Genomic DNA, 27,196 nt, shown 5'->3' with positions numbered 1-27,196 from the left:
GAAACTGGCCCACCAACAATCCCTCTGAGGATGAGTCAGTATACCTAGAGGCGTTTGGATCTCGGCCCTCCACCTCCTGGGTGTCTCCGCCTTCGACCCCCTTATGCAGGTTATTGCACGAAGGCGTGGACAGCTCCTGACTCTGTAGAGCCAGTCCCTAGGAGGCCTTCTAAATTTATCACTGCCCTAGTGACAAACAATTCCTTACCAAAGGTGTCCCTGCTGATGCCATGGTGGTGGCTGCGGCCACCAAAAGGAACTTGCAGATCCTTCCGTGACCGTCCATCCTCCTAATAAGGACTCTAGGACCATGGATAGATGCGGCAAGCGGATTTTTCCTCGGCGACCTTTGCTATCGTTCGCTGAATTATCTTTGTCACTTCACCAGACTCCAGAGAGATATCCTGAAGGAGCTGGGAGAAGTAGTTCAGGATCCTACAGCTGCAGGGGCCAAGAAAGATTGCTTCGCAGCTAGGAACCCTAAATTACATTGCTAACTCCTCCATGCGGCTAATATGTTATGCTGCGGATGGGCGAGTAGAGCCATGAGCACAGGTGTGGCTCTTAGGCGCCAAGCCTGGATGCGGCTATGTGATTTTATGGATCCCTTTAAGGCGTCCTTCACAAATTCTCCCTTTGATGGGTCAGCTTTGTTTGGCCCTCAGGTGAAGGAGACCTTGACCAGGTGTGAGCAGGATGGCAAGACTCTTTCTGCTGTTGGAGTCCGTTTTCCACCCCTTCTAGGCCTTATCCCAAAGGACAGAAGGGTGGGAAGATGTGGTTCCGTAAATCCCAAGAAGTCACGCCCGGATTCACGTGGTCAGATTACCCCTAGAGGCAGAGGGGTAACAACAACAGGCGCTCTAGAGGCAGAGGAGGTCCAAGAACCAGGGCAACAGGGAGTCTCTTCCTGAGAAGCCCTTTCAGCATCCCTGAGGTGTTGCCCGGCTGTCCCTCCTTGGAGGCAGTCGGGAAGATTATCACTGTACCCAGAAGCCTGGCATTCCCTCACTCAAGACAGATGGGTACAGTCGATCATTTCCAAGGGTTAGATAATTCCTTTCGAGGAAAGTCCCTTCCCTCAAGTTCCCTTCCAGATGTACCACCGGTCTAAGGGACATTGCAGAGTTAGAAATGCAAAACTACTGCAAAAGAGCCATTCAGCCAGTTACAATAGACCATTCAGAGCCGGAATCTACTCAAGGTTCTTTTGGTCCCCAAAAGACGGGAGACTGGAGACCAATATTGGATCTCAGCAGACTCAACAAGTCTGTCAGGAAGACAAGATTCCGAATGGTCACTCTTCAGTCAATTCTGCCCTTCTTACAGAAGGACAACTGGATGTGCTCAATAGATCTTCAGGATCGTACTATCACATCAAAATTCACAGGCGCTCCAGGAGATTTCTCCGCCGGCTGGGGTCCAGTCATTTCCAGTTCAGAGCCCTGCCCTTTGGTCTCACTACAGCCCCAGAGTGTTCACCAAATGCATGGCAGTGGTCACGGCTCACCTGAGACGTCAAGGATTCCAGGTGTTTCCGTATCTCGACGACTGGCTCCTGTCAGCCACCACCAGGCATCAGCTTATACAAGCCAGGGATTACACAATAGACCTTTGTTCTCATTTGGGCATCTCAGTCAACTTGAAAAGTCATCCTTATCGCCCTGCCAGTCTATTACCTTCATAGGCAAACTTAAACACTGTTAGGATGTCAGCTACCCTTACAGAACAAAGAGTTTCAGACATTCAGACTCATGTCAGGATCATTCTGGCCAGCAAGAAGGTACAGGCCAGAATGGTTCTAAAGGTATTAGGTCTCATGGCTGCGGCCATTACTCTTCTTCCTGGCTCGATTCTACATGCGCCTCCTTCAGTGGATGCTGTTCACACAGTGGTCATACCAGCAACTCCCAATGCGTCACCAGATTCTGGTGACACAAACATGCAAAGAACATCTTGCTTGGTGGATCACATCGTCTCAGGTTCACCAAGGCAGGTGCTTTGTACCTCCGTCCCCGATAGCCACTGTCACCACGGATGCCTCCCTGATCGGGTGGGGGTCATTATCAGGGCAGGATGGTTCATGGGGCGTGGCAACCGTTCGAGTACCATCTGCACATAAATGTCCTGGAGATGAGAGCAGTGCTTTTAACGTTGCAAGCACTCAGCGACTTTCTTCCCGTAGGGACAATTGCAGTCCTCACAGACAACATGTCTGTAGTTTGGTATATCAACAAACAGGGCGGAACCAAGTCCTACCCCTTGTGTCGAGAAGCGCTCAGACTATGGCAATGGGCGATCTCCTCTCATCGGTTTCTGGTAGCAACGCATATCCCTGGGAAAACCAACATTATAGCGGACAGATTGAGCAGAGCTATTCTCATGCCTCAGGAGTGGTCTCTCAAGCAATCCATAGCGGAAGAGATTTTTCTGGAATGGGGTCGTCCATGTTGCGATCAATTTGCTACTCCCCAAAACAGCAAATGTCCAGACTTCTTCAGCCTCTTCCCTCTATCAGGCCATCCCCAGAGGCGCTCTGACCCAGGTTTGGCCCCAGGGACTTCTTTATGCCTTCCTCCATTTCCTCTGATCCCTCAGGTGATCCAGAAAGCTACCGTTTGAGAGCCAAATTGAGTCTCATTGCCCCTTACTGGCCTCGACAAGTTTGGTTCCCGTTCCTCCATCGTCACCTTTTGGTGCAGCCGTGGCATCTGGACCCAGTGCCAGATCTACTGATTCACCAATCCGGTCAGCTGCACGGTCAATCCCTTCTCTCAACCTCACAGCATGGTTGCTCCACTTCCTTCCTTAGCCAGGCTTCCTTTGATCTCTAACCCAGTTAGAGATATCATAGTAACTTCACTAAAATCCTCTACCAGGAGGATTTATACAAGCAAATGGAGCGTTTCTCTTATTGGGCTAAGGCCCAAAATATTGATCCTTTTACTGCCCCTGTCCAGGCAGTTCTGGACTTCTTAGCAGAGATTTTTCATGCAGGCTCCTCTTCCTCAACAGTCAGAGTTCAGTTGGCTGCTATTTCTAATTTTCATGTCGGGATAGCAGATCATAATATTATGTCCCATAGGCTCTGCAGGGCCTTCTTGAAAGGAATTTTCCTACTAAAGCCTCCAATCAGGAATCCTCCTCCTCAGTGGGATCTAAATTTAGTGCTGACATCCTTGATTCTTCCCCTTCGAGCCAGCTGTTTCTTGTTCCTGAAATATCTTTCTTGGAAAACTTTATTCCTAGTGGCTATTACATCTGCCAGGAGGGTGTCTGAACTTCATGCTCTTTCGGTTCGACCCCTATTTGATTTTTCACAAAGACAGAGTATCTTTGAGAACTAATCCATCATTTTTACCTAAGGTCGCTTCAAAAACAATCTGAATCAATCCATTGATCTCCCGTATTTTTCCTAACTATTCAGATAGAGCTGAACAAAAGCTACATTATCTTGGCGTCCACCGTCAGCTCAGATATTATTTGGACAGAACAAAAAATTTAGAAAATCTGATCAACTTTTTGTCTCCTATGCGGATAATAAAAAGGCCTACCTGTTTCTAAAGTGACTTTGTCCAGATGGCTTTCTTCGGTCATCACTGAAATTTATACGATCAGGGAAAACAGCTGTGCTCAAAACCTAAAGCACATTCAACTAGGAGTTTAGCTACTTCTACAGCTTTTCAAGCTAGACTACCTTTGGACACTATTTGTGCAGCGCCACTTGGGCCACTCCTCACACTTTTGTTTCCCATTACAAATTGGACTTGGCCTCCAGGGACAGAGCCAGTTTTGGCTCTACAGTCCTGAAGAGTTTGTTCCATTGAGCCACCCAGGATAGAGGTGCTAGGACGCGGTCCCATCAAGCAAGAATGAAGGCGAGATTGACAACTTAACATTAAGAAGTTATGTACCTACCATAACGTTCCATGTTAGTTGTCTTCTCGCCTTCTTTCTGCGACCCTCCCTCCTTCCCCTGGCCTGGACAGACCTTGTATAAGAAACTGTTATGCTAAAGACCATTCAGACCTGGTCCTTTTTCCATCTGTAAGTTTCTTCTTCCTTTGGGAAGTATGTTATACTTGGTGTTATTGCCCTTTTGTCAACAAACGAGATCTGGGTACTTCCTGCCTTGCATCATGGGATATGGGGCTGCCTCGAGCTGGTAAAAGGAGTTCTCGAGCTAAAGCAAGTGCCGAGTCGGAGCCGAGGGATCGGCTCCGAACCCATCAAGCAAGAAAGAAGGCGAGAGAAGACAACTAACATGGAACGTTATGGTAGGTACATAACTTCTTATTTCAAACTGTTGGCAACAAAGGCCCAGTTATCTGCAAGAAAAATTCTGCAGGCTTTGGGCTTCATGGCATCCTGCATTCAACTAATTCCATATGCAAGACTGCATACGAGGAAACTTCGCTGGTACCTAAAAAGTGTTTGGACTCAACATTGCCACAGCCTGGAAACAATAGTTACTCTCATTCCCTGCCTGCAACAGGAGTTTCGATGGTGGGCGAAGGCCTATCACCAGAACAAGGGACAGCCATTCACTCTAGCCCCAGCCACACAGACATTAACAACGGATGCTTCGGATTATGCCTGGGGAGCCCACATGGCAGGAAGATGTATTCAAGGCACACGGTCCACAAACCAAATGCATCTACATATCAATCAAAAAGAGATGCTAGCTGTTCAAAATGCCCTGACACAGCCTTCAAGGACCTATTCCATCCGGGACAACTACTGATAGACAGACAATAACTATGGTCATGTGGTACATAAACAAGCAGGGAGCCACTCATTCGTACCCCCTTTGCAGACTAGCCATGACTTTGTGGGACACAGCATTGACTTACCAAGTACATCTGCAGGCACAATTCCTGCCAGGAAAGATAAATACTCTGGCAGATGAACTAAGCAGAAACCTCATGGATCCCCCGAGTGGAAATTGGATCCACAAGTCTTCAGCATGATAACAAGGAAATGGGGATGCTCGGACATAGATCTATTTGCCTCACCTCACAACTGCTAACTAAAGAGATTCTGCACAATGACTTATCACAGACAAGCATGGAAAGTGGATGCCCTATCTTTCAGCTGGAAAAACTTAACAGTATATGCCTTTCCTCCTCTGCCTCTCCTCCCCAAGGTACTCCTAAAGGTCAGACAGGAGAAGCCAAAAATGATTCTGATTGCCCCAGACTGGCCACACCAGTACTGGTATCCAATCCTAAGGAACTTGTCTCAATGCCCAGCCTGGACCTTACCTCAAGTGCCTCATCTACTGTCCCAGCAGAACAATCAGATCCTGCACAGCCAACTCAAGACCTTAAATCTGGCAGCATGGCGGATAATGTAGTCATACAAAACACACCTCTCACTAAAGCGGTGATGGATGTCATTTTTGAGGCCAGGAGGCCTAGTGCTAGAAAATCCTATGCTGGAAAATGGAAGAGATTCTGTGCTTGGAACCAGGCACTAGGAATTGACACAGCTGTACCAAACATTCCTCAGATTTTGCAATACTTGACTGAGATGCTGGACAAAGGCCTATCTTTTTCATCTATAAAAATTCATGCCTCTGCCATTTTGGCTCATTACAATACAGAGCCGCCAATCTTTTCTCATCCTCTATTAAGGCAGTACCTCAGAGGGGCCAAAAATTTAAGTCCTCCAAGGAGATCACCAATATCTGCATGGGACCTTAATTATGTCTTGGAAAAACTCACCCTGCCTCCTTTCGAGCCAGCCACTACAGCTGACATAAAGTTTTTATCTTGGAAAACAGCTCTGCTTCTAGCAATAACTTCTGCAGGACGAGTCTCAGAGCTACAGGCATTCATGGCTGTGGAACCTTTTATCATTTTTCGTCCAGACAGGGTTTCTCTGAGGATGAACCCGACAATTATGCCTAAGGTAGTGTCCAATGCGGCCCTTAACCAAACTATTCATCTGCCTACCTTTTATCCAAGCCCACAGAATAAGGGGGAGAGAATTCTGCATTCTTTGGATATACACAGACAGCTACGCTTCTATTTGAACAGAACCAAAGCTTTCAGAAAGACAGAGCAATTACTAGTGGCATATGCTGCAGGATCACAAGGAAAAGCTATCTCAAAGCAGACTATTTCAAAGTGGATAGGCCACTGCATTCGTTTCTGCTATTCACAACATGGCAAGCCAGTACCTAAGGGCATTAGGCCACATTCGACCAGAGCAGCAGCCACTTCAGCAGCCTTCCTCAGGGGAGTACCAACCAAAGATGTTTTAGAGGCTGCCACTTGGAGTTCAGTGCACACCTTTACAAAGCACTATCACTTACCACTCTACTCTAAATCCAGGGCAGGTTTTCCACTGCAGTTCTGTAGGGCCTACTAGCCGCTCCTAATGCTATTTAGCTCCAGCCTCCCAACCTCAGCTTTGGGATTCAACCCGATTGTAATGACTGCAACAGTGAAACACGAAGAACATAGTACAGTTGTGTACACTTACAGTAAATGTAGATGTTCGAGTGTATTCACTGTTGCAGTCCGGGTTACCCACCCACCCATCCCCCCTTTCTTTGCTGGAACTTATCTGTACTTCTCTATTATATGCAACCTATGTGGTGTATTTACTTGTAGATGAAGGCAATATATATATTTTGGTGCATGCATGTTTTATTGACATATTTTTTTAGCCTACCCTTTTGGGGGCACCTGACATCTGGGGCAAGAAAAACTAAAGAAAATGGCGTTGGCTGCATCTTTTATACCCGTGGCGCACTGACGTCAGGGAAGAGATGACAGCAACTGACGCCGGACCTAGACTTTGGAATTCAGGCCGACTGAGGGTAGCCTGCCAGCAGGATAACCCAATTGTAATGACTGCAACAGTGAATACACTCGAACATCTACATTTATGGTAAGTGTACACAACTGTACTTTTCCTTTTCCAAAGCATTTATGGGAAAAGCTATTTCTAAAGTTTCTTTGGCCAGATGGATCACTCTTTGTATTTCACATGCCTATAAAGCAAAAGGTTTATCTCCTCCTGGTATTAAGGTTCACTCTGCCAGGTCCATGGCGACTTCTGCTGCTTTTTCCTCTAGGGTGCCTTTGGATGATATTTGCACAACAGCGACCTGGGCCAATTCACATACCTTCATCTCCCATTACAAATTAGATCTGATTTCAAGGGGTAGAGCATCCTTTGGCACTGCGGTGCTCAGAAATATCCTTCCATAAGGGCCTCCCAGGATCGAAGTAGCTGGGGACTCTGTCCCACAGGTTACAGATAAAATGAAGTTAACTACTTCAAATAAAGATGTTATGTACTCACCATAACGTTCCATCTGAGTAGTTATACTTCATTTTTCTGCAACATTCCCTCCCTCCGTCCCCTGGATCTTGTCCTGTCTTTTCAGGATTTGTTTATTGGGTTGAGTTGCTTATGTTTTTAGTTGCAGCAAACTCGATCTGAGGGAAGATAGGAGATGGTAGTGTATTATGGGTAAGGGGAGGAGCTCGGAGCTTGGAGCAGATGCTAGAAAAAAGTTGCCAGCTCGGATCCGATACAGATCCATATACCCACATGTTGCAGAAAAATGAAGTATAACTACTCAGATGGAACGTTATGGTGAGTACATAACTTCTTTTTTTTGCCACACCTAGGGGGTCAAAGCCAGTGGCTGAGCTCAAGTTTAATAGTTGTTGGAGCAGTTAGAACAGCACATGTTTAGAGCTTTTCAGCAGGCACCCAGCTATCTTATCAGGCCCTGTTGAAGATGCTGAGCTTTTATATTGTGATGCTTTCCTGTGATGTTCTTTCTTCAACACATAACTTGCACCCTGAATAAAACTGGGTTTGTTGATGGTTTTTATTGTTCACTGCATTACATTTTAGACCATAGCAAGAACATGTGTTAATAACGTTCCTCTACCTTTGTCTCACTACCATAAACCAGAATATGGTAGCATGTGTTATGTTGTCCTTTATTGGTGAACTTCCAGCTGATGGCCTCCACATGGAAAGTTACCTCTTTCCCCCTCTGAACATCCAAGTGCTTTCTAGGTCTGGCTGCAGGATTGACATCTGGCTGTACCTAATCCCATTCATTATGTATGCATCCTGCTGCAGATTTCATACCAGTCAGATATCTGCAGTGGTTAGTACCCTCACTACTGTACTTAAAAGGATCCTTTGTGAACCGGTTTTGCTGTTTTTTTTTTTCTTCATTGCAGAAATGACTGAATCAGCATTTGGAGAAGGATGAGAAACATGGGTCATCTCTCTCACAGAGCTTGTGATGGAGCACTTTTATCGTGTAGGCCAGGAGCATCTAGATGCAGCTCCCTCTCCTTCTAAGAAGTGGACACCTCCTACCGATTGCTGACTCTTTGAAATGACATTTTATCATAACTTTCCATGATGGATTGCTTCTGTCATGGTTAAGTCTCAGGGATATTGTCACCTTTCAACCTTGCCACTAAATAAGAAATCCAGAGATTTGGACAGTATGTGCAAGGTTGTGCTCTCCTGTGGCAGTTTGGATCACAAGTTCCTTAATTAACTGTCTTACCTGTCCCCTTTCCTGTCCTACATTACTGCCTGGGCCCTGGAAAAATTTGCAGAAGTAATTCTAAGATTGCACCATGTCTTCATGTCTCTGTGAATCTCTTGTAATGGGTTTTCAAGGTTCTCTATTAAATTATTGAATATTTCAAAGTTCGAATGTCATATGGTCGACACCATACGATCGAACTTTGAAAAGTTTGAAGGTGAAAGGCAACGGCTCCGTATGCACAGAATGAGAAAATTTCCCTTTTCTGCACTGAAGTGCGGTCTCAGAGTTGGTATATTTAAGTAGGGCGTGTGTGTGGGGGGTTTGCCACCCTGCTCAGAGCGTTAAGGTAAGTGTTTTTTTTTAACGTTTTTATTATATATTCGAAGATTCAAGTTTCGCTCATATGTTGTCGAACATATGTGGTTCGAAATTTTGAAGCTTCGAATATATAACATAGACTCGTTTTTCAATGGATTTCATATAGCTTTCTGTAACTGAAACTCTCTAAATGCTTTTATCAGGGTAGCAGACTCAGAAAGATGTCTGTTAGAGTCTGTGCTAGATGGTGTAGCGCATACTGCCAACTGTGAAGATGTGATTTCTGTAGGCAGAGTTCCCAGAACCTATTCAGAGACCTCCAAAAGAAGTAGGTGTTGACCATTATGTAGTCCTTATGCTGTTTCTTGATAGCTTTTTCTCCTTGACCGACCTACTATCAAAAATAAATCTGCCATACAGAGTGAATAATTCTCAAGCATCATGGTTGTTTTCCCTTGCTGTACCTTGGAACATTTTCTTTCTTTGAGTAGAGAACAAGGGTTATGTTCCTGGCTCCTCCATTTTCCAAATGGGTTTAGAGTTTTTCATCTTAATCTGAACCTCAGGGACTTCATTCACCAATATCCATTATTTTAGTTGCATTGGAGACTTTCCAGGAGTTCATGACTTTGAAGTGTAGCTGCTCAGTATTTTCTGTTTACCCACTGAGTTTAGAAGGGTGCCCTCTGTTATAGCAGAGGTCTTCCTGAAGAAGAAGCATTTTTCCTGGATTCACTTATTTGAATGGCTGGCTTCAGGTGACCCTATGAAATAATGTGCTGGTAGTAACACTTGCTTGGGGCTTCAGTAGTTGCAGACCATGGTGTTCACCATAAGCTATGAGAATGAAGTCCATTCTTGTCCCAGCAAAAGAGTGTTTGGTTTGTTACAGTAGAGTAGGGCACTTCCCTGTCAGTTGTTCTTGTGTACAGGAAGGACCGAGGAAGTTGTAGCCTTTGCAGCATGGATGATGTTTCAGAGCCAAGTTCAAGCAAGGACACTGCTGTACATCCTATGCTTCATGCCAACCATTAGCTTTTGCATACTTACTAATAAGAGTGTTGAAATGGACACTGAGGAGTCAATGGTTGCAAAGCCATTGTGCTTTCATTGACTTTCTTTTCATATCGTAACTCTATCACCAGACTCGTGGATGATACCAAACAATATCAACTTGGATATACATGGCTGTAAGACAACTGAACACAACTTAAGTGTCTGACACTTTAGCAAGACAATGTGCTGATAACTGTCTCGTACCTTGGTCTCGCCACCATAAACACCAGAAAATAGTATACGTCATACTTTGTCTGAAGCATAGGATTTCATCTGGTGAATTTCAGCCTCCGTCAGTAAAGTCAGCTTCCCTACCACTGTCTGTACTAATTCTACCATGCACAGAATGGTATATGTAGACTGTATTAATTCTATTATAAATGAAGATCACCCCTTTGTATTAATTCAGTGACGCAGAATGGTGCTTGACAGTTTTTGTACAAGGAGAGTTGCCATGAAGCTTAGAAGCTGGGCGGCTGTTATATCCCTGGCAGGATGTAACCCATGTAACAATAGCTACTGCAGCAGTGATCATTCAGACTTCTTTTGTTATGCTAAGTTGACATGCACCATTGTAATTTTCCTGACACGCTGTGTATTAACTTTACAACACATGTAATAGCATATTTAGGATGTATTAATTTTATTGTGCACAGTTCCTTATCTGTGTTTTACTTGGATGTAGCTTCTTACTAATGAGTATTATAGAATAGTGCCTCCTTGGTGGAGTAAAAATTGTTTTGGACCCCATGGACTTTATGATACTGGCGCTCTGCCTCAGTGCCCTACATCCACATCAGTTTACTTGCCATCCTCCTATCTCGCAGTGTGTTCCGGTGTTTGCTGGCACTGGTTGTAAATCCTGAAGGCATCCTGGGGGCTTTGGCCATCTGTGCTTCTGTCTGCGGTAATTTCTTTTTATATGCCTTACCCACTTGTTAGATACTGAAGAGACATGTGGCTGTGTGGAGAGGTCCACCAAAAAGCTTCAGACCTTCAGCTGTTAAAAAAGGTTTGTTGCTTCTTCACTGTGTAACACTCATGTGAAGTGCATTCTTCATCATTCTGAGACATGGTTCCAGCTGGCAACTTCCCTTAACTTTACTCCATAGCAGCCATTCCTGTTGGTATACTGCTTTATTTACTGTTAATTCTGACCCACTGTTTTTCATCTTGAGTACCTGTCATTTTCCCAGACTTTTGTTTTTGTTAATCTAACCTGGCAACTGTAATGGAAGTTTTGATGTCTTCATTCATTCAGGTGTGCTTCTTTGTATGGCCACCTGATCAGATTAAAAAATAAAAATCATCCACTGATAGGCAAACAAAGGAGAGCAGATGGCGAAAAACACACCTGGTTTTATTTTAGTGCTTTTGTGCAAAGGACTTCTTCAGAATAAAACCATGCTTAAAAATGTCAGTTTATATACAAAATTCAAACAATAAGTCTCATTAACCAATTGATTCAAATTAGAAAGGCAACATTTTTTTAAAGAAACGGTCACATTTACAAAAAAACATTTAATACATATAGTATCATTAAGTCCAGGATATTTATCAGATTGCATTCTTAGTTGCTATAAAGTTTTTTTCCGTAGCAACTTTTTTTTTTTTTTTAATCACCTCCTCTGTAGTCCTCAGCAATGTGCTCTAACACAGAAAAATAAAAGTTCTTGAAACAAGAAAAGGTCAAAGTATGCTTATACAGTGCATTGTTGTTATCCTTAGACCTGATAACACACAAGTGCTCCTTGATCCTATTAACAATGCCCTGGTAGTCATACCAATATAAAATGCTTCACAGTAAGAGCAAATGGCAATATAAACCAAGTCCACCGAGTTAGTCATAGTAAGGATTAATTCTAATGCTTTTCATATGCAAAAGACTTATTGATGGACCCTCATAAATAAAGTTGCACACACTGCAAAATCCACATTTATGTATGCCATCATTTTTCATAATGTAAGGTAAAAAACTTTTTTGTATCACAGTTTTCTAGGTAGTGCTTAATAGACCTAGATCTCTTACACACAAAACTAGGAGATGTTCCAACAGCCATGTATACATCAGGATTACCATTAAAAATTCTCGAATTCCAACCGATAATTTATGTCCTTGTCACCTGATCAGATTTGTCAGAACAGTGCAACTTCGTAAAATATGTCAGCAATTGGAGTGAGCTTTTACTTCTTGGCTAATGCCAACTGAATTAACTAATTGGCTGCCTGTAAGTGGTCATTCTTTGATCAGTGTTCATTCCTGGTAAATAAATTTAAAGTAAAAAAATTAATAAGTAAAAATGTGATATTCAGCAAATGGCAGTATATTGTGCTGAATTATAACATACCAAATGCTAATTTATTGAATTAAAAACTTAATTTCATTAGTTTAGTGCTGATGGCTCACCAAGATGTTATGGTCATACTTTGTCATATATGTTTATTTTTGTCATGGTTTCAAACCAAGAAAGACAGTGACGACCCCACTTAAACCCAGGGCAGTAACTAAGGAGCCTCCACCAGGAACAAGCTCCAAACCTGGGACTGGACTATATGCTTCACTCCAGGCCCCCAAATGAGTCTTCACACTACCCACTGTGCCCTAGTTCTAGATATCTGACACAATTGCTCTTAAATATTTGATATTCACACATACAAACACACTCTTAGAAAAGACTGGCACAGACTTACCTGCTGTGTCCTCTTTCCCAAATTACAAGGTAATGGCTGTCACCAGTCAAATATCACAATACCCTTCAAAAGGGGTGTTCAGTTATATTGGATAAAATAAATATTGATATAAATGGTAGCATGTAAGCCAAGCAGTAAGGCTTTTCGAAGTGGCTCTGCTGTTATCACAATAAGTGTAAACACGCTCAGGTTATTAAATGTACTGTCTGAATAGCCAACCACAATAAAAGGTAGTAAAATATTTAATAAATACAATGATTTAAAACATATATACATTGAATAACTGATTCTAATAAACCACAGAGTTTCACACACAGGAATTATGCAAATAACACTGTAGGATAGCTTTCACACTGATTGATTGTAGAAAAGCTGTAACTGTCTAACTATAGTTCCCCTGTCTAAAGATTAACTGTCCCTGTCTAATCTAATTAACTCAGCAAGGCAAGATGATACTCTTAGCAAGGCAAAATAAGAATTTATGTCCAATCTTTAGCCTGTTGTCTGGTCCTCAGCAACTGGAGTAACAACTCCTACTATTATTGCTGAACAGCTCTGGAAAACAAACTGAGTGATAACTACTGATCTAGAAGACAATAACTGACAACTTAACAACAACAACAATGGAACTTTACCTGACTCAAAACCTAGTTTTATAGCAGAATTTTTTAAAAGTCACAGAAAGATGTTATGAGAATTCTCTTGTCTCATGTCAGACATTAAAAAGTAAACAAAACAGCTGATGTGGAGATTCTATTCCTTTTAGCTCTGGCACACTATGACATCTTATCTAGGTCAGCTGATTGGCATAACCTAACAGTCAGAATTATTTTTTAAAAAAACATGTACATTTGGTCAGCCAGAACAACACTGTTTGACCCAAACATCCCACATAAATCAAAGCAACAATCAAAAAGTATAAATATAGCCAGTCATGCTGGCATACACAACACAGGGCATTCCACAATTATTTATAAGTATTTACAAAACCTCATCCAGTCATGGCAGCACAGACAACAGTGTCTAATATCCTGACAAAGACCACTGAAACCAACTGTCTGTTTTGAAGCAGTTTGAGTGGATAAGACAGCCAAATGACTTGGTATGGTTTCCATAGTTTGCTGCTGTGAAGAATGGAATGGATTTCATCCAGTTTTATACCACAATACCTCGGTTGCTATCCTGTACTGCCACTGGTTAATGACATTAGATAAATAAGATTTTTGCTGTAAAGATAAACTATCTAAATGTTACATTGTTTCTCTAAGAAACACCCAACTTCAGATCACAAAAGCCATGCAAATAACCCATGTATTTCACAAACTTAAATATAAAGAACTCTTAACACATGTACATAAACGCTCTGCAGTATAGGGAACACTGACAAGCAAATAATAATGCTTTTGTAAGGGAGACGGCCCTCAATACTCCTTTTGCATTTTGTATTGTCACTCAAAGTGCTGATCCTCAGAGAAAGTGCTGTCACTGGCATTTTAAAGCGCCTGTCAACCTTCAGGAGGCTGTGAGATAATACAGATACTACAGATGCATTTGCACATTGCACTGTGGTTCACATTTGACTATACTGGTAACTGGAACTCTAGCAGCAGTGTTTGGGTGCCGGAGTAGATGTGTGCAAGCTATACATAACCATCCCTGGTAAACCAGAGATGAATAAATGTGCAGAAACTTTCATCTTTAATGTTAACAATAAATGCTGATATAATGCTTTCTGCCATATACAAATTTTACATGCATTACCAAGATGTAATTTCCTTCAGATTACAACAATGCATGTCATGCACTGCAAGCCACAACACATACTTTAATAAAGATTTACCTGACTCTTGGAATTGTGGTCATAGCTTATACTTTAAGATTCTCACAATTGGGTATCACAAAATAATGCCACTTTAGTGCAATTGAGTTAATTCAGCCTTCATATGCTTGGTGAATTGTACTGATTCTTCCATTTAGAGGCCATACGTGTTGCTGTATTACTTTCTTATTAAAATAATCAGAAAATATTTGCATATACGTAAATTTAAAATTAAATGATGTCCTTTCATGTCACTTTTGCAGTATTCTTAATCAATGGGATCTCTTGCCAAGGATAGCCCTAAGTCCAGCCAGTATACTAAAGCCTTTAACTCTTATCGGTATATCAGACATGTGCTCCCCACATCAGCATAGGGCATAAAGGTAATGTACAAATGCTCCACACTCAGAACTTCTTTGTCGCCAGTCCGAACACCATAGTTGAACTTCATTCTGAAGGCTCTTTGCTCTACTGGTAATACTGAGCCTGTTTCGGATAAGTGCCCCTCTGCAGTTCCTTATCTTTCCTTTTACATTGTATTTTGAGAAGTTCATGTCATCCAAGAACAGGAAATGTTGGTATGGGAAGGAGATTCCCCATAACAATTATCATCACAAGTTTTTGTTTTGTCTAGGTACTTTTCATGACCACAGTCAGTGCTGTGTTTCAGGACATTGTCCCGAAGACACTTTGCAGTCATCTGTCTTCACTTTCCATTTATCTTGAGAACCAGCATCTTAGATTGTTGATGTTAGCATTGCTGACTCCACCCGCCCCTGAGGTACATCTGCCACTTAAAGGCCAAGAAGTTGAGGTCTGATACTGCTGCTGTACAGCCTCTACTGGACATCTCTGTCAAGGTGTCTCAAGACCACCTGGTGCTGACATTGGTTCTACCATGACCCTGTCGGAGGCCGGCATGGAATTGGTTTCTTGCACATCCTATGAGGCTTTGCAAGTATCTGCAGTGAATGTGGAGGGGGGGACCTAAATCAGTGATGCAGTAGCCTTACCTATATAGGCAGATTATCATAGCTTAAACTAACTAGCAGGAGAAGGGTCCATGAGTCCATGGAGAATGATCCTAGCAAAGTCTGTCATAGACCTGGAGAAGGAATCTAGTTTATAGTGCTTTGTAAAAGTTTGCAAAGAGGACCAAATTACTGCTTCTGGAATACTGGTATTCTAAACTAATAATAGTTTACTTACACAACTGTATGTTCCTGAGTTTGTTAGTAGATGCAGATCAACAAGAGAGCCTTTCTTCTCCAGTTCAGACTACTCTAGTTGTGTAGGTACCTCAGTCTGTGTCAGAACAGAACACCATCACAGTATGAAAACAGCAGGTGCACCTAAATGCGGGTTTACCTTTCCGGATAGTCCAGGGGACCCAAACTGTCATAGCAGACTCTTTTGACACAGCTCAGAGAGTGCATGTGGGAGACCATTGAATTCAGAGTCCATGGGACAAGAACTTCAGGATCAGAAAAGTGAAGTGTTGCTGTCAGGGAGATAATGGCAGTTATGCTATCCCTCAAATCTTTTAAGACATTTTGTAATCAGGGGACCCTGAATATCATTCTCACACATAATACAAACGATACATAACAGAATGGTGTGTGTGGGGGGAGGGGGTTCGCCTACTTACTATGCAGGTTAGTAGTACAAGCTTGGGAAGTTGGCCAGAAGTAAGAGTTATGCTTCACCATATGGATGATTTACATCCCATTTCAGTAGAAAGTTTTGGCAAATGAGCTGAACAGAAAACAAACAGGCCTACGTAAGTGGATGTTAAACAGAGATACGTTCCTAGATTTGGCATACAGGTGAGGTGTGAAAGAAGTAGCCCTTTTTGCTTCTCCAGAGACATGAACAGCAGCCTCTGAGTGCTGGGCAGTGGATCTGTATACTTGCCTGCCAGTATCTCTGATCCCCCAGGTACTGTAGAACATAAGGGAGGAGAAGCCAGAAATGTTAATTCCTTTTTTTGTCCAAATCTGTACTGGATCTTCCTCTTGCAAAGTATGATAAGAACAGAACACAGGCTGTTGTCCCAGTGTGTGAATTTCCTAAAACAAAGGATTTCTGCCACACCCAAATCTGAGGACCTTAAGGCTAACAGCTTGAGTGATCTAGGACTCCATCCCATTTAGGCAAATATCTGTAAAGGATATGCTAAGTATTATGAGGGAAGCTAGGAAACCTATCATAAAGAAGTGGAAGAGATTCTCCATCTGCTGCCTTGCCAGAGACCATAACCCAGTTATGACATTGGTATCGCTGGTCCTGTACTAACCTGCCCGTCAGTGTATCCCTCTGAATTCACAGGTAAGTTAAGCAACTTCCGTAGGGGTGTTGTTCCTTAGTATAGAAAATGAGACATTACCCCACCATGGGGTTAAAACTGTGTCTTAGAAAACCTCACACTGGCACATTGGACCAACTGCTTTCTTGCTGCTCTGGGATCTTTCAAGGAAGACTGCTTTTTTTGCTGCCCATTACTTTTAGAAGTTCAGAATTGCAGGCTTTCACATGCAAGGTCAATTTTTGATTTTTCACAAAGACAGTCATGCCACAAGCAAAACATCTTTGATGCAAAGAGTGGTAACAGAGCTGCTGTTAAACCAGGCCAGTCACTTCCCCATCTCCTTTCCAAATTCTAGGAAAAAGGAAAAGCAGATATTGCTTTCTTTCAATGTGCTTAGGCAATTGAGATTTTACGTGGACAGGCTAAACTAATTAGAAAGTCATACCAGCTGTTTGCCTCATTTGCAATGGCAGAGACGAAGCCTATGAACAAGCAGATATCTAAATAGCTAGCCTTCTCTGTAAGCTGTTACTGGCCTGGTTAAATCCTATTTAGCTGCAGGTGGTGTTGCCACCATGGCATCTGCCTGGAAGGCAAACACCCAGGTCATTTCTTAAACAGATGCCCGATCATCTGTCTGTACTTTCTGTAAACACTAACTTAGGATATGTGTCCAGGGCCAGGACAGAGTTTTACCACAGCCATTCTTCAGGTTCTGCTCCATGCACAACCTGCACACGGCAAACCAAATGTGGTAAACATAAGAGCTTACAACTGTAAGTGTTGAAATATATTCAGTGCTGGACTTTTTTTCTTACCCACCTTCCTCTCTCGGTTTTTTTTGTTGGGCTTCTTGGGGTTGGGATGGTTGCCCTAGTCATCTTGTCTCACAGCTTTCCTCTGACCCTTTCCATGTGCAGTCCTTCTTCTGGACTCATTTAGAACCCAGCGGTAGAGTGGGGCTTATGGGTGGCTCACTGCTTCTGTGGGTGGCTCCCCCAAGTTCACTTGTGGTATGAAGTCTCAGTACAAGCATCCTGCTTTCACACAGGGCTAGAAAGCTCTGAAAATGGCATTAGTCAGTGCCTTGTTATATCACTGTCTTCCTGACATCTTTTTTTTTTTTCAAAACAAGTTTATTGTTTTAACATATAAGAGAAATATCATAACAATTTTATACAAATAATTAAAAATAGGTATTATTATAATATTCAACAAAACAACTAAAGTATTTACAAAGACATCCACTACAATCAGATCAATTAATTAAACTAAAATACTGTGCTATTGAAATTAGAATTTTTTAAACAAATTTTGTAAATTATCCCATACAATAAAATGTGATGTTTTTCTAGTTGTTCTCATTCTAATTGTGCTTATTTCCATATGACACATTATATTCATAACATTTTTAAATTCATTGAATGAAGGAGGTGTATCTGTAATCCAATTTCTAGTTATTATTTTCCTAGCCACTGCTAGGATAGACCATAACAAGGGAAGCTTAATCTTTTAACACATTGAGGTACAGGTGTGTTGAATAATATAAGAGACTTAGAAATAATGAAATTATCTGTAAAAAGAGCCTGCAAAAATTCATTAATTGACTTCCAGTATTCTTTCAACTTCATACAGTCATAAAACATATGAGCCCAGTCAGCATTAATTTCTACATTACATCTCTTACATAGATTATCTTTATTATTAATTTTATTCATCATCAAAGGTGTATAAAAAGATCTATGTAAAAATTTCCATGTATAAAGTCTCCAGACAATGGAAGATGTAGTTCTATAAGCAGATTCCAATATATATTGTTTATCTTGTTGAGTTGGTGGGTCCCCATTAATAGAGGTGAAATAATTCCAGTATGAATCTACATTGCAAAAAGTTTCTTGTCTGATAATTTTATGTATATGTGAAAGTTTACCTTTATCAGAAACTTTATGCTGTAAATTTATTATCAAGTAATCAATCAGTTTTGGAATAGATTCTTTAACTGTTATTGACATTAGATCTATTCTATCAATGAGATGTTGTCTAAAGATCTGAACCTCTAACCAGCAAGTTTCTCTTAGATCAAATTCTTGTTTTAAGAAATCTAGATTTTTAACTTTATTATCAGATATCAGCTGATACCAGTACTTTAGATTATTATCTATAGCTAAATGAGCTCCTTCAGAAGTAGATGACATAAGCATACCCTGAGTATAAATTATAGGAATACAATAAAATTCCATTCCCTATACTTAGGGTGCATGAATATAAAGTTACGATAACTAATAATAATATTTAATGGGTAACAGACCATATGTTTAGGTGTAATAGGTGAAGTACAAAATTCCTCTAGCAACCACAACATGGAGTTATTTATAATCATATTTTTATGTGTTAAGGAGATTTTCATGAAGTGCATACTAATTAGCTCCCAATAATCTTTCCATTTTGCGACATATGACCGATCTATTAATAAAGTAATAACTTTTATAATAGAAGAGATAATATATAAATTAGTCTGGAAAAGAAATACCACCTTGAGACCCACTATTAGTATGTTTCTTTAATGCAATCCTAGGTCTATTAGGTGCCCATAAGAAATTTAACATTAGTGTATTCAGTTTCTTGATAGTTATTTTTGTAGGTGAAAGTATTATTGATTGTATTAAGTATAAAATCTTGGGGAATATTATCATTTTAATAATTGTAAGTCTCTCCTCCATAGTAAAAAACATATTATTCCAGGTATTAAAAAGATTTTGTATATTAAGAAAACAGGTATTATAGTTATTATATATAATAGATTTAATATCTTTAGATAGTATTATACCTAAATAAGTTATCTGACCTGAGTTGGGTACATATTTAGTAAAATCACTAATGAGAGTATTTTTCGTGTATATATAGGTAGTATTTTAGTTTTTCTTCATTGAATATTAAACCAGAAATACTTTTAAAATTCATCATTTTATCAAATAAAGACTGCATAGAAGAATTAGATCCTGCTGATGTAATTAGAACATCATCTGCAAAAGTTGAATTTTTGATGTTGTATTTTCTTCTATTTCAAAACCCTCTATGTCAGTACTGTTTCTAATCAAATTAGCCCAAGGCTCCATTACTAAAGTGAATAATAGTGGAGAAAGTGGACATCCTTGCTTTGTACCTTTAAGAATGGGTATTTTTTGTGAAACATATGTTCCTACCTTAATATAAGCCAGTTCCTTTGTATAAATGCTCAATTAAATTTACAAATGCATCAGAGAAATTTGTGCATTTCAGTAAGGTAAACAGATAGTCCCAACTTACTGACTCAAATGCTGAACCTATATCAAGACTAATAAGTGTTAAATCTTTCTTTTTCCTATTTGCAAAATCAATTAATGTTAAAGTTCTTCTTATATTATCAAAAGTATTTCTATTTACAATGAAGCCCGTCTGATCTATGTCTATAATGCCAGGGATAATTGTCTTCAATCTATCAGCAAAAATACTCATAAACATTTTATAATCAACATTAAGTAATGAGATGGGTCGATATGAAGAACATCTTGTTGGATCTTTATTAGGTTTTAAAATTGGTGAAATAAATGTATATTGCCAAGATGGGGGGGGTTATTAACTCAGTTTGGGCCAGAATAAAACCTTATGTACTAATGAATATGTAGTTTTAGAAAGGATTTTATATATCTCTGGTATAATACCATCATTACCCGGTGCTTTGTTTGATTTAAGCTTATTTATTTGTGTAATAACTTCTGTATATGAAATACTCTTGTCCAATAGTTTAATCTGTTGTTTATTAAGCTTTTTATTCATGTTTGTGGTTATAAACTCCTTTATTTTATCTTTAGGTTCCATGTTAATGTTGTTATGGTTAATCTTGTGAAAGTGATTTCTAAATTCATCCAGTATTTCTGGTATACTAGAAACATTCTTCTTTTCCTTAGAGGAAAGATTTCTTTGATATGGTTTTGTTTATTCAATCTTTTGTTTTATTTTTAAGTCTATGTAAGTATTTGGGGCTTATTGAATAAGACAAAAACTTGTATTTCTCTAAAGTTATTTTAACTTTATGAGTTAAAATTTCTTTGTATTTCTCATTTAGTTTGTTTATTTCTTCAATAACTTTCTTGTCCATAATATTTTCTTTATTATTATGTTTATAAGAGTCTAGTTTACTTTGAATATCTAACAATTCCTTATCCCAAGATTTCCTTTTGTTATTATACCTTCCGATACTTTGTCCATATAGATATGATTTTAAGGCATCCCAAACATAGACAATGGAGACTTCAGGAGTATTATTTATGTCTAGAAAATGTTGTACTTCTGAAAGTATATATTCTTTATAGTCCTTTAGCTGAGTTAAGTATGCTGGTATCCTTTTGATCTGAACATTATGAGTATTTTTTATCATGAATTCGAAAATAATTGAGTTATGATCAGATATAGGACATGAAATGATTTTGGAATTAATTAAATCTGTTACCATCTGGTTAGAAATAAGTTTATTTTTGAATAAGTTTTGTATCTGTTAGAAAAAAAGGTGTATGGTAATGATTTTGACTCTATCTGATTATTAATATCATTCAAATGATAAGAATTAGCAAAATCATTTAAATGTTTTGTATTAGATGTAATTCTTCTTTTCTTTATAGTGGTAGTATCACTTTCATGTAGTATACAATTAAAATCACCAGCTAAAATAATATCCCCTACAGAGAATGATATGATCTTATCAATATGATGTTTCACTGTATTAATACCAATTCCAGGTATCCAATATACATTAATTAAAGTGTAAGTCTTCCCATTAATTTGTATTGTAACCATACAAAACATTCCTTTGTCATCCTGATAAGACTTAATGGTTTTAGGAATGGGCATACTTTTATTCCATAAAATAGCCACTCCTCTTTTTCTGAGTGTGCTCTGAACTAACCAATACTGTATACTTATTAGTGGCTAGTTTATCAATATCGTTTTCAAGAGATGGGTTTCTTGCAGGAAGACTAGATTGGCCTTGTGTAGATTAATGTATCTTATTAGGCTTGCCCTTTTACACGGATTATTCAATCCATTAATGTTTAAAGAAATTCCTTTTAAAGATGTCATTTGGCATTTTTAAAACTCAAGAATCTTATGATCGAAATAACAAATAACAAGATAAATAATGTTACATCTCCTCTTTTAGGTGTACCTTTAAACATAGCTGTATTTATTAAATCTCTTATGGGATTTTGTATAGGATTCAATTTTGTTTGTAGTGACAATGAGTGTACAAAATATATTGTGGATGTCAAAACTATATACATATAACAATGAACAAGTGAAAATTATGTAAGGATTAAACGTTGCATCCCGCCTGGAGTTGAAAACTCCAACTTAGAGCAGTATTTACTACTCAAGTTAACCCCCAACCCTAAGCAGCAGTACCTCAGCTACCACCTTATCAATTTAATACTAGTTATATTTAACTGAGGTTAACAGTTTTCAATTCAATTATCTATCAAGACAAAACTACACATTTGGTAAAACAGCATCATATAAACTAAAATAAACTTTTTTTTTTTTTTTTTTTAAACTGTTCATACTATTATATAGATCTATGTAATATATAACACTTGTATTCTAATAGCATTCAAATAATCTTAATGTTAGAAATCAAGAGGAGAGAAAATTATGTTCTAACATTCATTTAAATCAAAAACTTTGGCTAATATGATTCAGACATTACATGCATTAAGATGCATCTATTTTCTGTCATGTGAATTCTATCAACAGCTTCCAAAAATCTTGAATTGTTTGTATATGAGCATTTACTTAAACTCATTATTGTCAATAGAGTAAAATATTGTATTCATAAAAATTATTATAAGTCATATTGCATAGTTATGCAGATTCTCAAAACACCTCATTATTACCTAAAAAAAAAGCCATCACACACATAAACACAGACACACACACATACATATACACACACACACATACCCACACACACACACACATACACACACACACACACACACACACACACACACACACACACACACACACACACACACACACACACACATATCTGATCTCACCGAGCCGTGCCCCTGCAGAGCACCATCCCATTTGCCGTCCCCAGAACAAATCTGTCCGCTTCACACAAAATAATGCACAGCAAACACACACTAGCAACCAGATTTTACAATCATGCTAACCTACTGCTTTAAAATATATCACATGACATTTCTTCCAGAATAGTTATAAGATTATTTATGCTTGTCAGTCAGATGAATTAAATGAGTTATAGTAAAGTATATGTTTGGGACACAAGTTTTTAACACAGATTATTATGCTACTGTTAAGTAGATTTTCAAAACATTTAAATAAATGTTTCATTTTCTATGCCTTCTAAAATAAGATATTTACTTGCTACAAGAAACTACATCATCTAAACTCATCATAACTGACACATTTTATGAATAGAGTATTTTTCCTGAATCTGTGGTGTGTCAGTGTGATAACCTTGTCAATGTTTATACTAACTGCTTTCAGTTTCTCTGTGAAAATTCTGTGAGTGAAGCTTCTGAGGAAACTCATGAACACTGTGCATGAGACAGCCCACATCCCAGATTGTCTCCCTTAACATTTTGGCGGAAACTTATTAAAACTTGTGGCAAACATTCATTTTGTCAGTAGAGTAAAACATTGTATTCATAGAAATCATTACAAATCATATTGGATAGCCATGCAGACTCTCAGAAAAAGCCATCACACACACACACACACACACACATATATATATATATATATATATATATATATATATATATATATATATATATCTGATCTCACTGAGTTGTGTCCCTGCAGAGCACCATCCCACTTGCTGTCCCCAGAATAAATCTGTCTGCTTTATACAAAACAATGCACAGCAAACACATATTGGTAACCAGATTTTACAATCATGCTAACCTACTGCTTTAAAATATATCACATGACATTTCTTCCAGAATAGAGTTATAAGATTATTTATGTTTGTCAATCAGATGAATTAAATGAGTTATAGTAAAGTATATGTTTGGAACACAAATTATTAACACAGATTATTATGCTGCTGTTAAGTAGATTTTCAAAACATTTAAATAAATGTTTCATTTTTTATGCCTTCTAAAATAAGACATTTACTTACTACAAGAAACTACATCATTTAAACTCATTATAACTGACATTTTATGAACAGAGTATTTTTCCTGAATCTGTGGTGTCAGTGTGATAACCTTGTCAATGTTTATACTAACTGCTTTCAGTTTCTCTGTGAGAATTCTGTGATTTGAAGATTCTGAGGTAACTCAAGGACATTGTGCATAAGACAGCCCACATCCCAGATTGTCTCTCTTAACATTTTATGGAAACTTATTAAAAACTAGTGACAAACATTCATTTAGCAGTGTAAATGCATCTAAACATGACAGAACCTCCACAATGTATTCCACAGATCATCACAGCCTCTATGCAAGTGAAATTAAACTCAAAATTACCAACAAGCAATAAAACTCAGCATTCTTCTCCCAACTCAATTTTCATACAAATCCTATTATTCACTGTGCCCACACAGTCAAAAGCATTTCTATATATTAATAAAGAAAAGAAAAGAGAGTAGAAAATAAAAGGGAGTGAGGCAGAAATAAAAAAATGTAAGAGAAAGCTGTAAGAAGTATATACAATGGAATGTTACTGTTTATATTAATAGAGTTAAAAATAAAACATATTATTTACTCTTATTTAGTTCTGATTATTATTAGTTAAAGCATGACAGATTATTTACAAACAAGCATAAGCAGTATAATCAAGGAAGTATAATTAGAAATAGCATTTGAAGAACTTATAAACTTTTACAAGAAATAAATATGTTATTATTCTATTAATGATATTTTCATTACTGTTCTTTCCCTGCCCTCCCCCACCCTTTACCCACTACATAATCTAAATAGAATGTCATTGTTTAAACAAAGAAAATAATAAAAGAAGGAAAAAAAAAGATAAAGATAAAAAAATGTATCAAATTACTAACCTTACTTTTTTCAGAAAACTAACCTTACTTTTTTCAGAAAATGACTGGTTATGAAACAAAACATTTCTTTGCACATAGAGAATAACTTTGATTAAATCTTTTCCAAAATATTTGTGGCTTTCTGGAAATGCAGGAACTATATTCAAAAAGATTAATAATGAACTAAAATGATGAGAGAAAAAAAACATATAACAAATCATTTGTTTTTTAGTCTCTTCTTCTTCTCTGAAGTCTTCCAGGAAGCTTCAGTTGCCAATCTCTTTAATGAAGAACTAGCCCATTCCATTTCTTCCTTTTTTCTTTGACAAACAGTAAAGCAGAGTCTAAATCATCGAAGACCTTAGGACCATCAGGAAGGAAGATTTTAAGCTTGGCAGGAAACAGAAGGTATGTTTTAAACTGTGCTTTTTTAAGCTCCCTTATTAGTGGCAGAAAAACTTTTCTTTTAGCAATTACCATGGAAGAATAGTCATTGTCAAAACGCACAGTTGTCTCATTAAACTTAACAGGAGCTTTAGCCCAAGCAGATTTAAGAACCATCTCTTTATCAAAAGATGATAGAAATCTAACTATAACTGATCTAGGATAGTTTTTGTTAGAGTTGGTATTAGCTATAGATCTATGTGCTCTTTCAATACCATTAGACAATGCTTCTGGTATTTCTAAAGTTTTAGGGTGCCTTGTTGTTAAAAAGAAGTAATATTGTTACCTTCAATATTTTCTGGCAGTCCAAAAATCCTAATGTTATTGCGCCTAGATCTATTTTCCAGGTCATCCAGCTTTGTTTGTAAATGTGTATTTTGTTTCAGCAGAAACTCAATGTTGATTTCCTCTTCTTGTATTTTATTTACCATGTCATTCACAGCTTCTTCTATGCCTGTCATCTGGATCTTCTGTTGTTGCAGGTCCATATGTAACAAGTCTATTTGTTTTGTAGTTTTTCTATGAAAGTGTCTATTTTAGTATCCATTTTATCCATCTTAGCAGTAAGTTGCTGGACTATAATTATCAGAGACTGAAGTTCTTTCTTGATGCTGGAGTCTTGAGAATTTGTCTTACTGGAACTCATTTCAGACTGATAAACTGACAGGAAAATTTCCAAAGTAATTTCTGACAGGAATATTATTAAGATTTCCTTTCTTTTTTAGATATAGTTCAAGAACTATATAAAACAAACATATTTAGAAAGAAAATTACTTCAAGAATTAATTTTTAAGTAATTAATTCCTGTCAATGTAATGAAATTGGTGGAGCTGAAGAAATCTGCTGCTATCCTGTGTTCATCCTTGGCCACGCCCCTGTCTTCCTGACATCTGAGTGAATGGAATAAGGTGAAGCTAGAAGAGGAAGGTAGATGCCCTTGAAGTTTGGTTGGCCATCAGGCTCCCTGCAGCAGGAATTCCAGATACCATGACTGCAATAGTAAATATACTCCAACGTACAATTTGGCAAGTTCTTAACACAGTTGTGTTTTTCTTGCCAGTGGTAAATGGCTACATGATGTCTAGTTATGACCAGTTAGTGTGTGCATCATCGATGAGGATTTTAACCTCATAGTCTAGTAAGTTGTTTAATCTGACTGTGACTGTTAAACAAATAGTTTGATCTTTAAAATGTTAAAGTGAAAAATGATTTTCGCTTTACATGACTAATAGCATTTTTTGTTTCCTAGGTATGGTTTGCCAGTGAATTTTCAAGCAATGCTGTTGCAGCCCAGTAAAAAAATGATGAAGAAGTTGAGAGAAGTTTTGTATGAATTGTACAAGCATCTGGATAGTAGTGCAGCTGCCATAATTGATGTAAGTATTCTTTGTGCACATTCACATAAGATTTAAAACAAGTGTCTCGTATTGCTGATGAGATGCTTCTAAACTTTTTTGCAGTTTTGGAAGCCACATTGCCAGCATATGTATGTTATAACTCATCCTTTGGCCATAGTATTAAAAATTATATGTTCATAACTGCTGTGATGCTTGCTTACAGTGTTCCATAAAGACATGTTAGACTATGTTAAGCCTCCACATTGTGTAAGTTTGGTTTCTTTGATTTTTGCGCATTTGCCATTTTGTCATCTCATTAACCCCACCTTTGAAAAGGACAGTAATGGTTTGATTATACTCCGCTTGTTTTTTTGTGATTATTTTATGAAGTGCTTCAGTGTTCATAGGTCGTGCATACAGTTTGAACTTCCATCTCTTGGGTTTCACTTTAAATTGTATCTTTCTACTTTTGTGAGAGCTTTTCAAAAACATTGCTCTCTCCAGTTTTGTCGTTTCTCTCTAGAATTCTATTTTTGCTTCTAACTTTTAATTTGTTCCTGCATGTTATCAACATTACTGTTTGTCATTTACAACTCTTTCTGAGGACCAGGAGTTAATAAATATGTTTCATTATAAT

The 27,196-nt window shown here is 38.4% G+C and overlaps 1 protein-coding gene across 1 annotated transcript in view; it reads left to right on the top strand.

Moving 5' to 3' along the window:
* The window catches only part of ATP6V1C1 (ATPase H+ transporting V1 subunit C1), a 1,077,102-nt gene that overhangs the window by 973,624 nt on the left and 76,282 nt on the right, over positions 1–27,196 (top strand). The window contains exon 12 of the mRNA XM_044065676.1: positions 26,472–26,598. Within this exon, the coding sequence (XP_043921611.1) occupies positions 26,472–26,598 (127 nt within the window). The remainder of the gene's footprint in view (positions 1–26,471; positions 26,599–27,196) is intronic.

Source organism: Protopterus annectens, chromosome 3.part0 (genome assembly GCF_019279795.1).
Source record: "Protopterus annectens isolate FY-2018-M chromosome 3.part0, PAN1.0, whole genome shotgun sequence".
NCBI classification, from domain to species: Eukaryota; Metazoa; Chordata; order Ceratodontiformes; family Protopteridae; genus Protopterus; species Protopterus annectens.
Note: the sequence above shows the minus strand (reverse complement) of the source record. Positions and strands in the feature narration are given on the sequence as shown.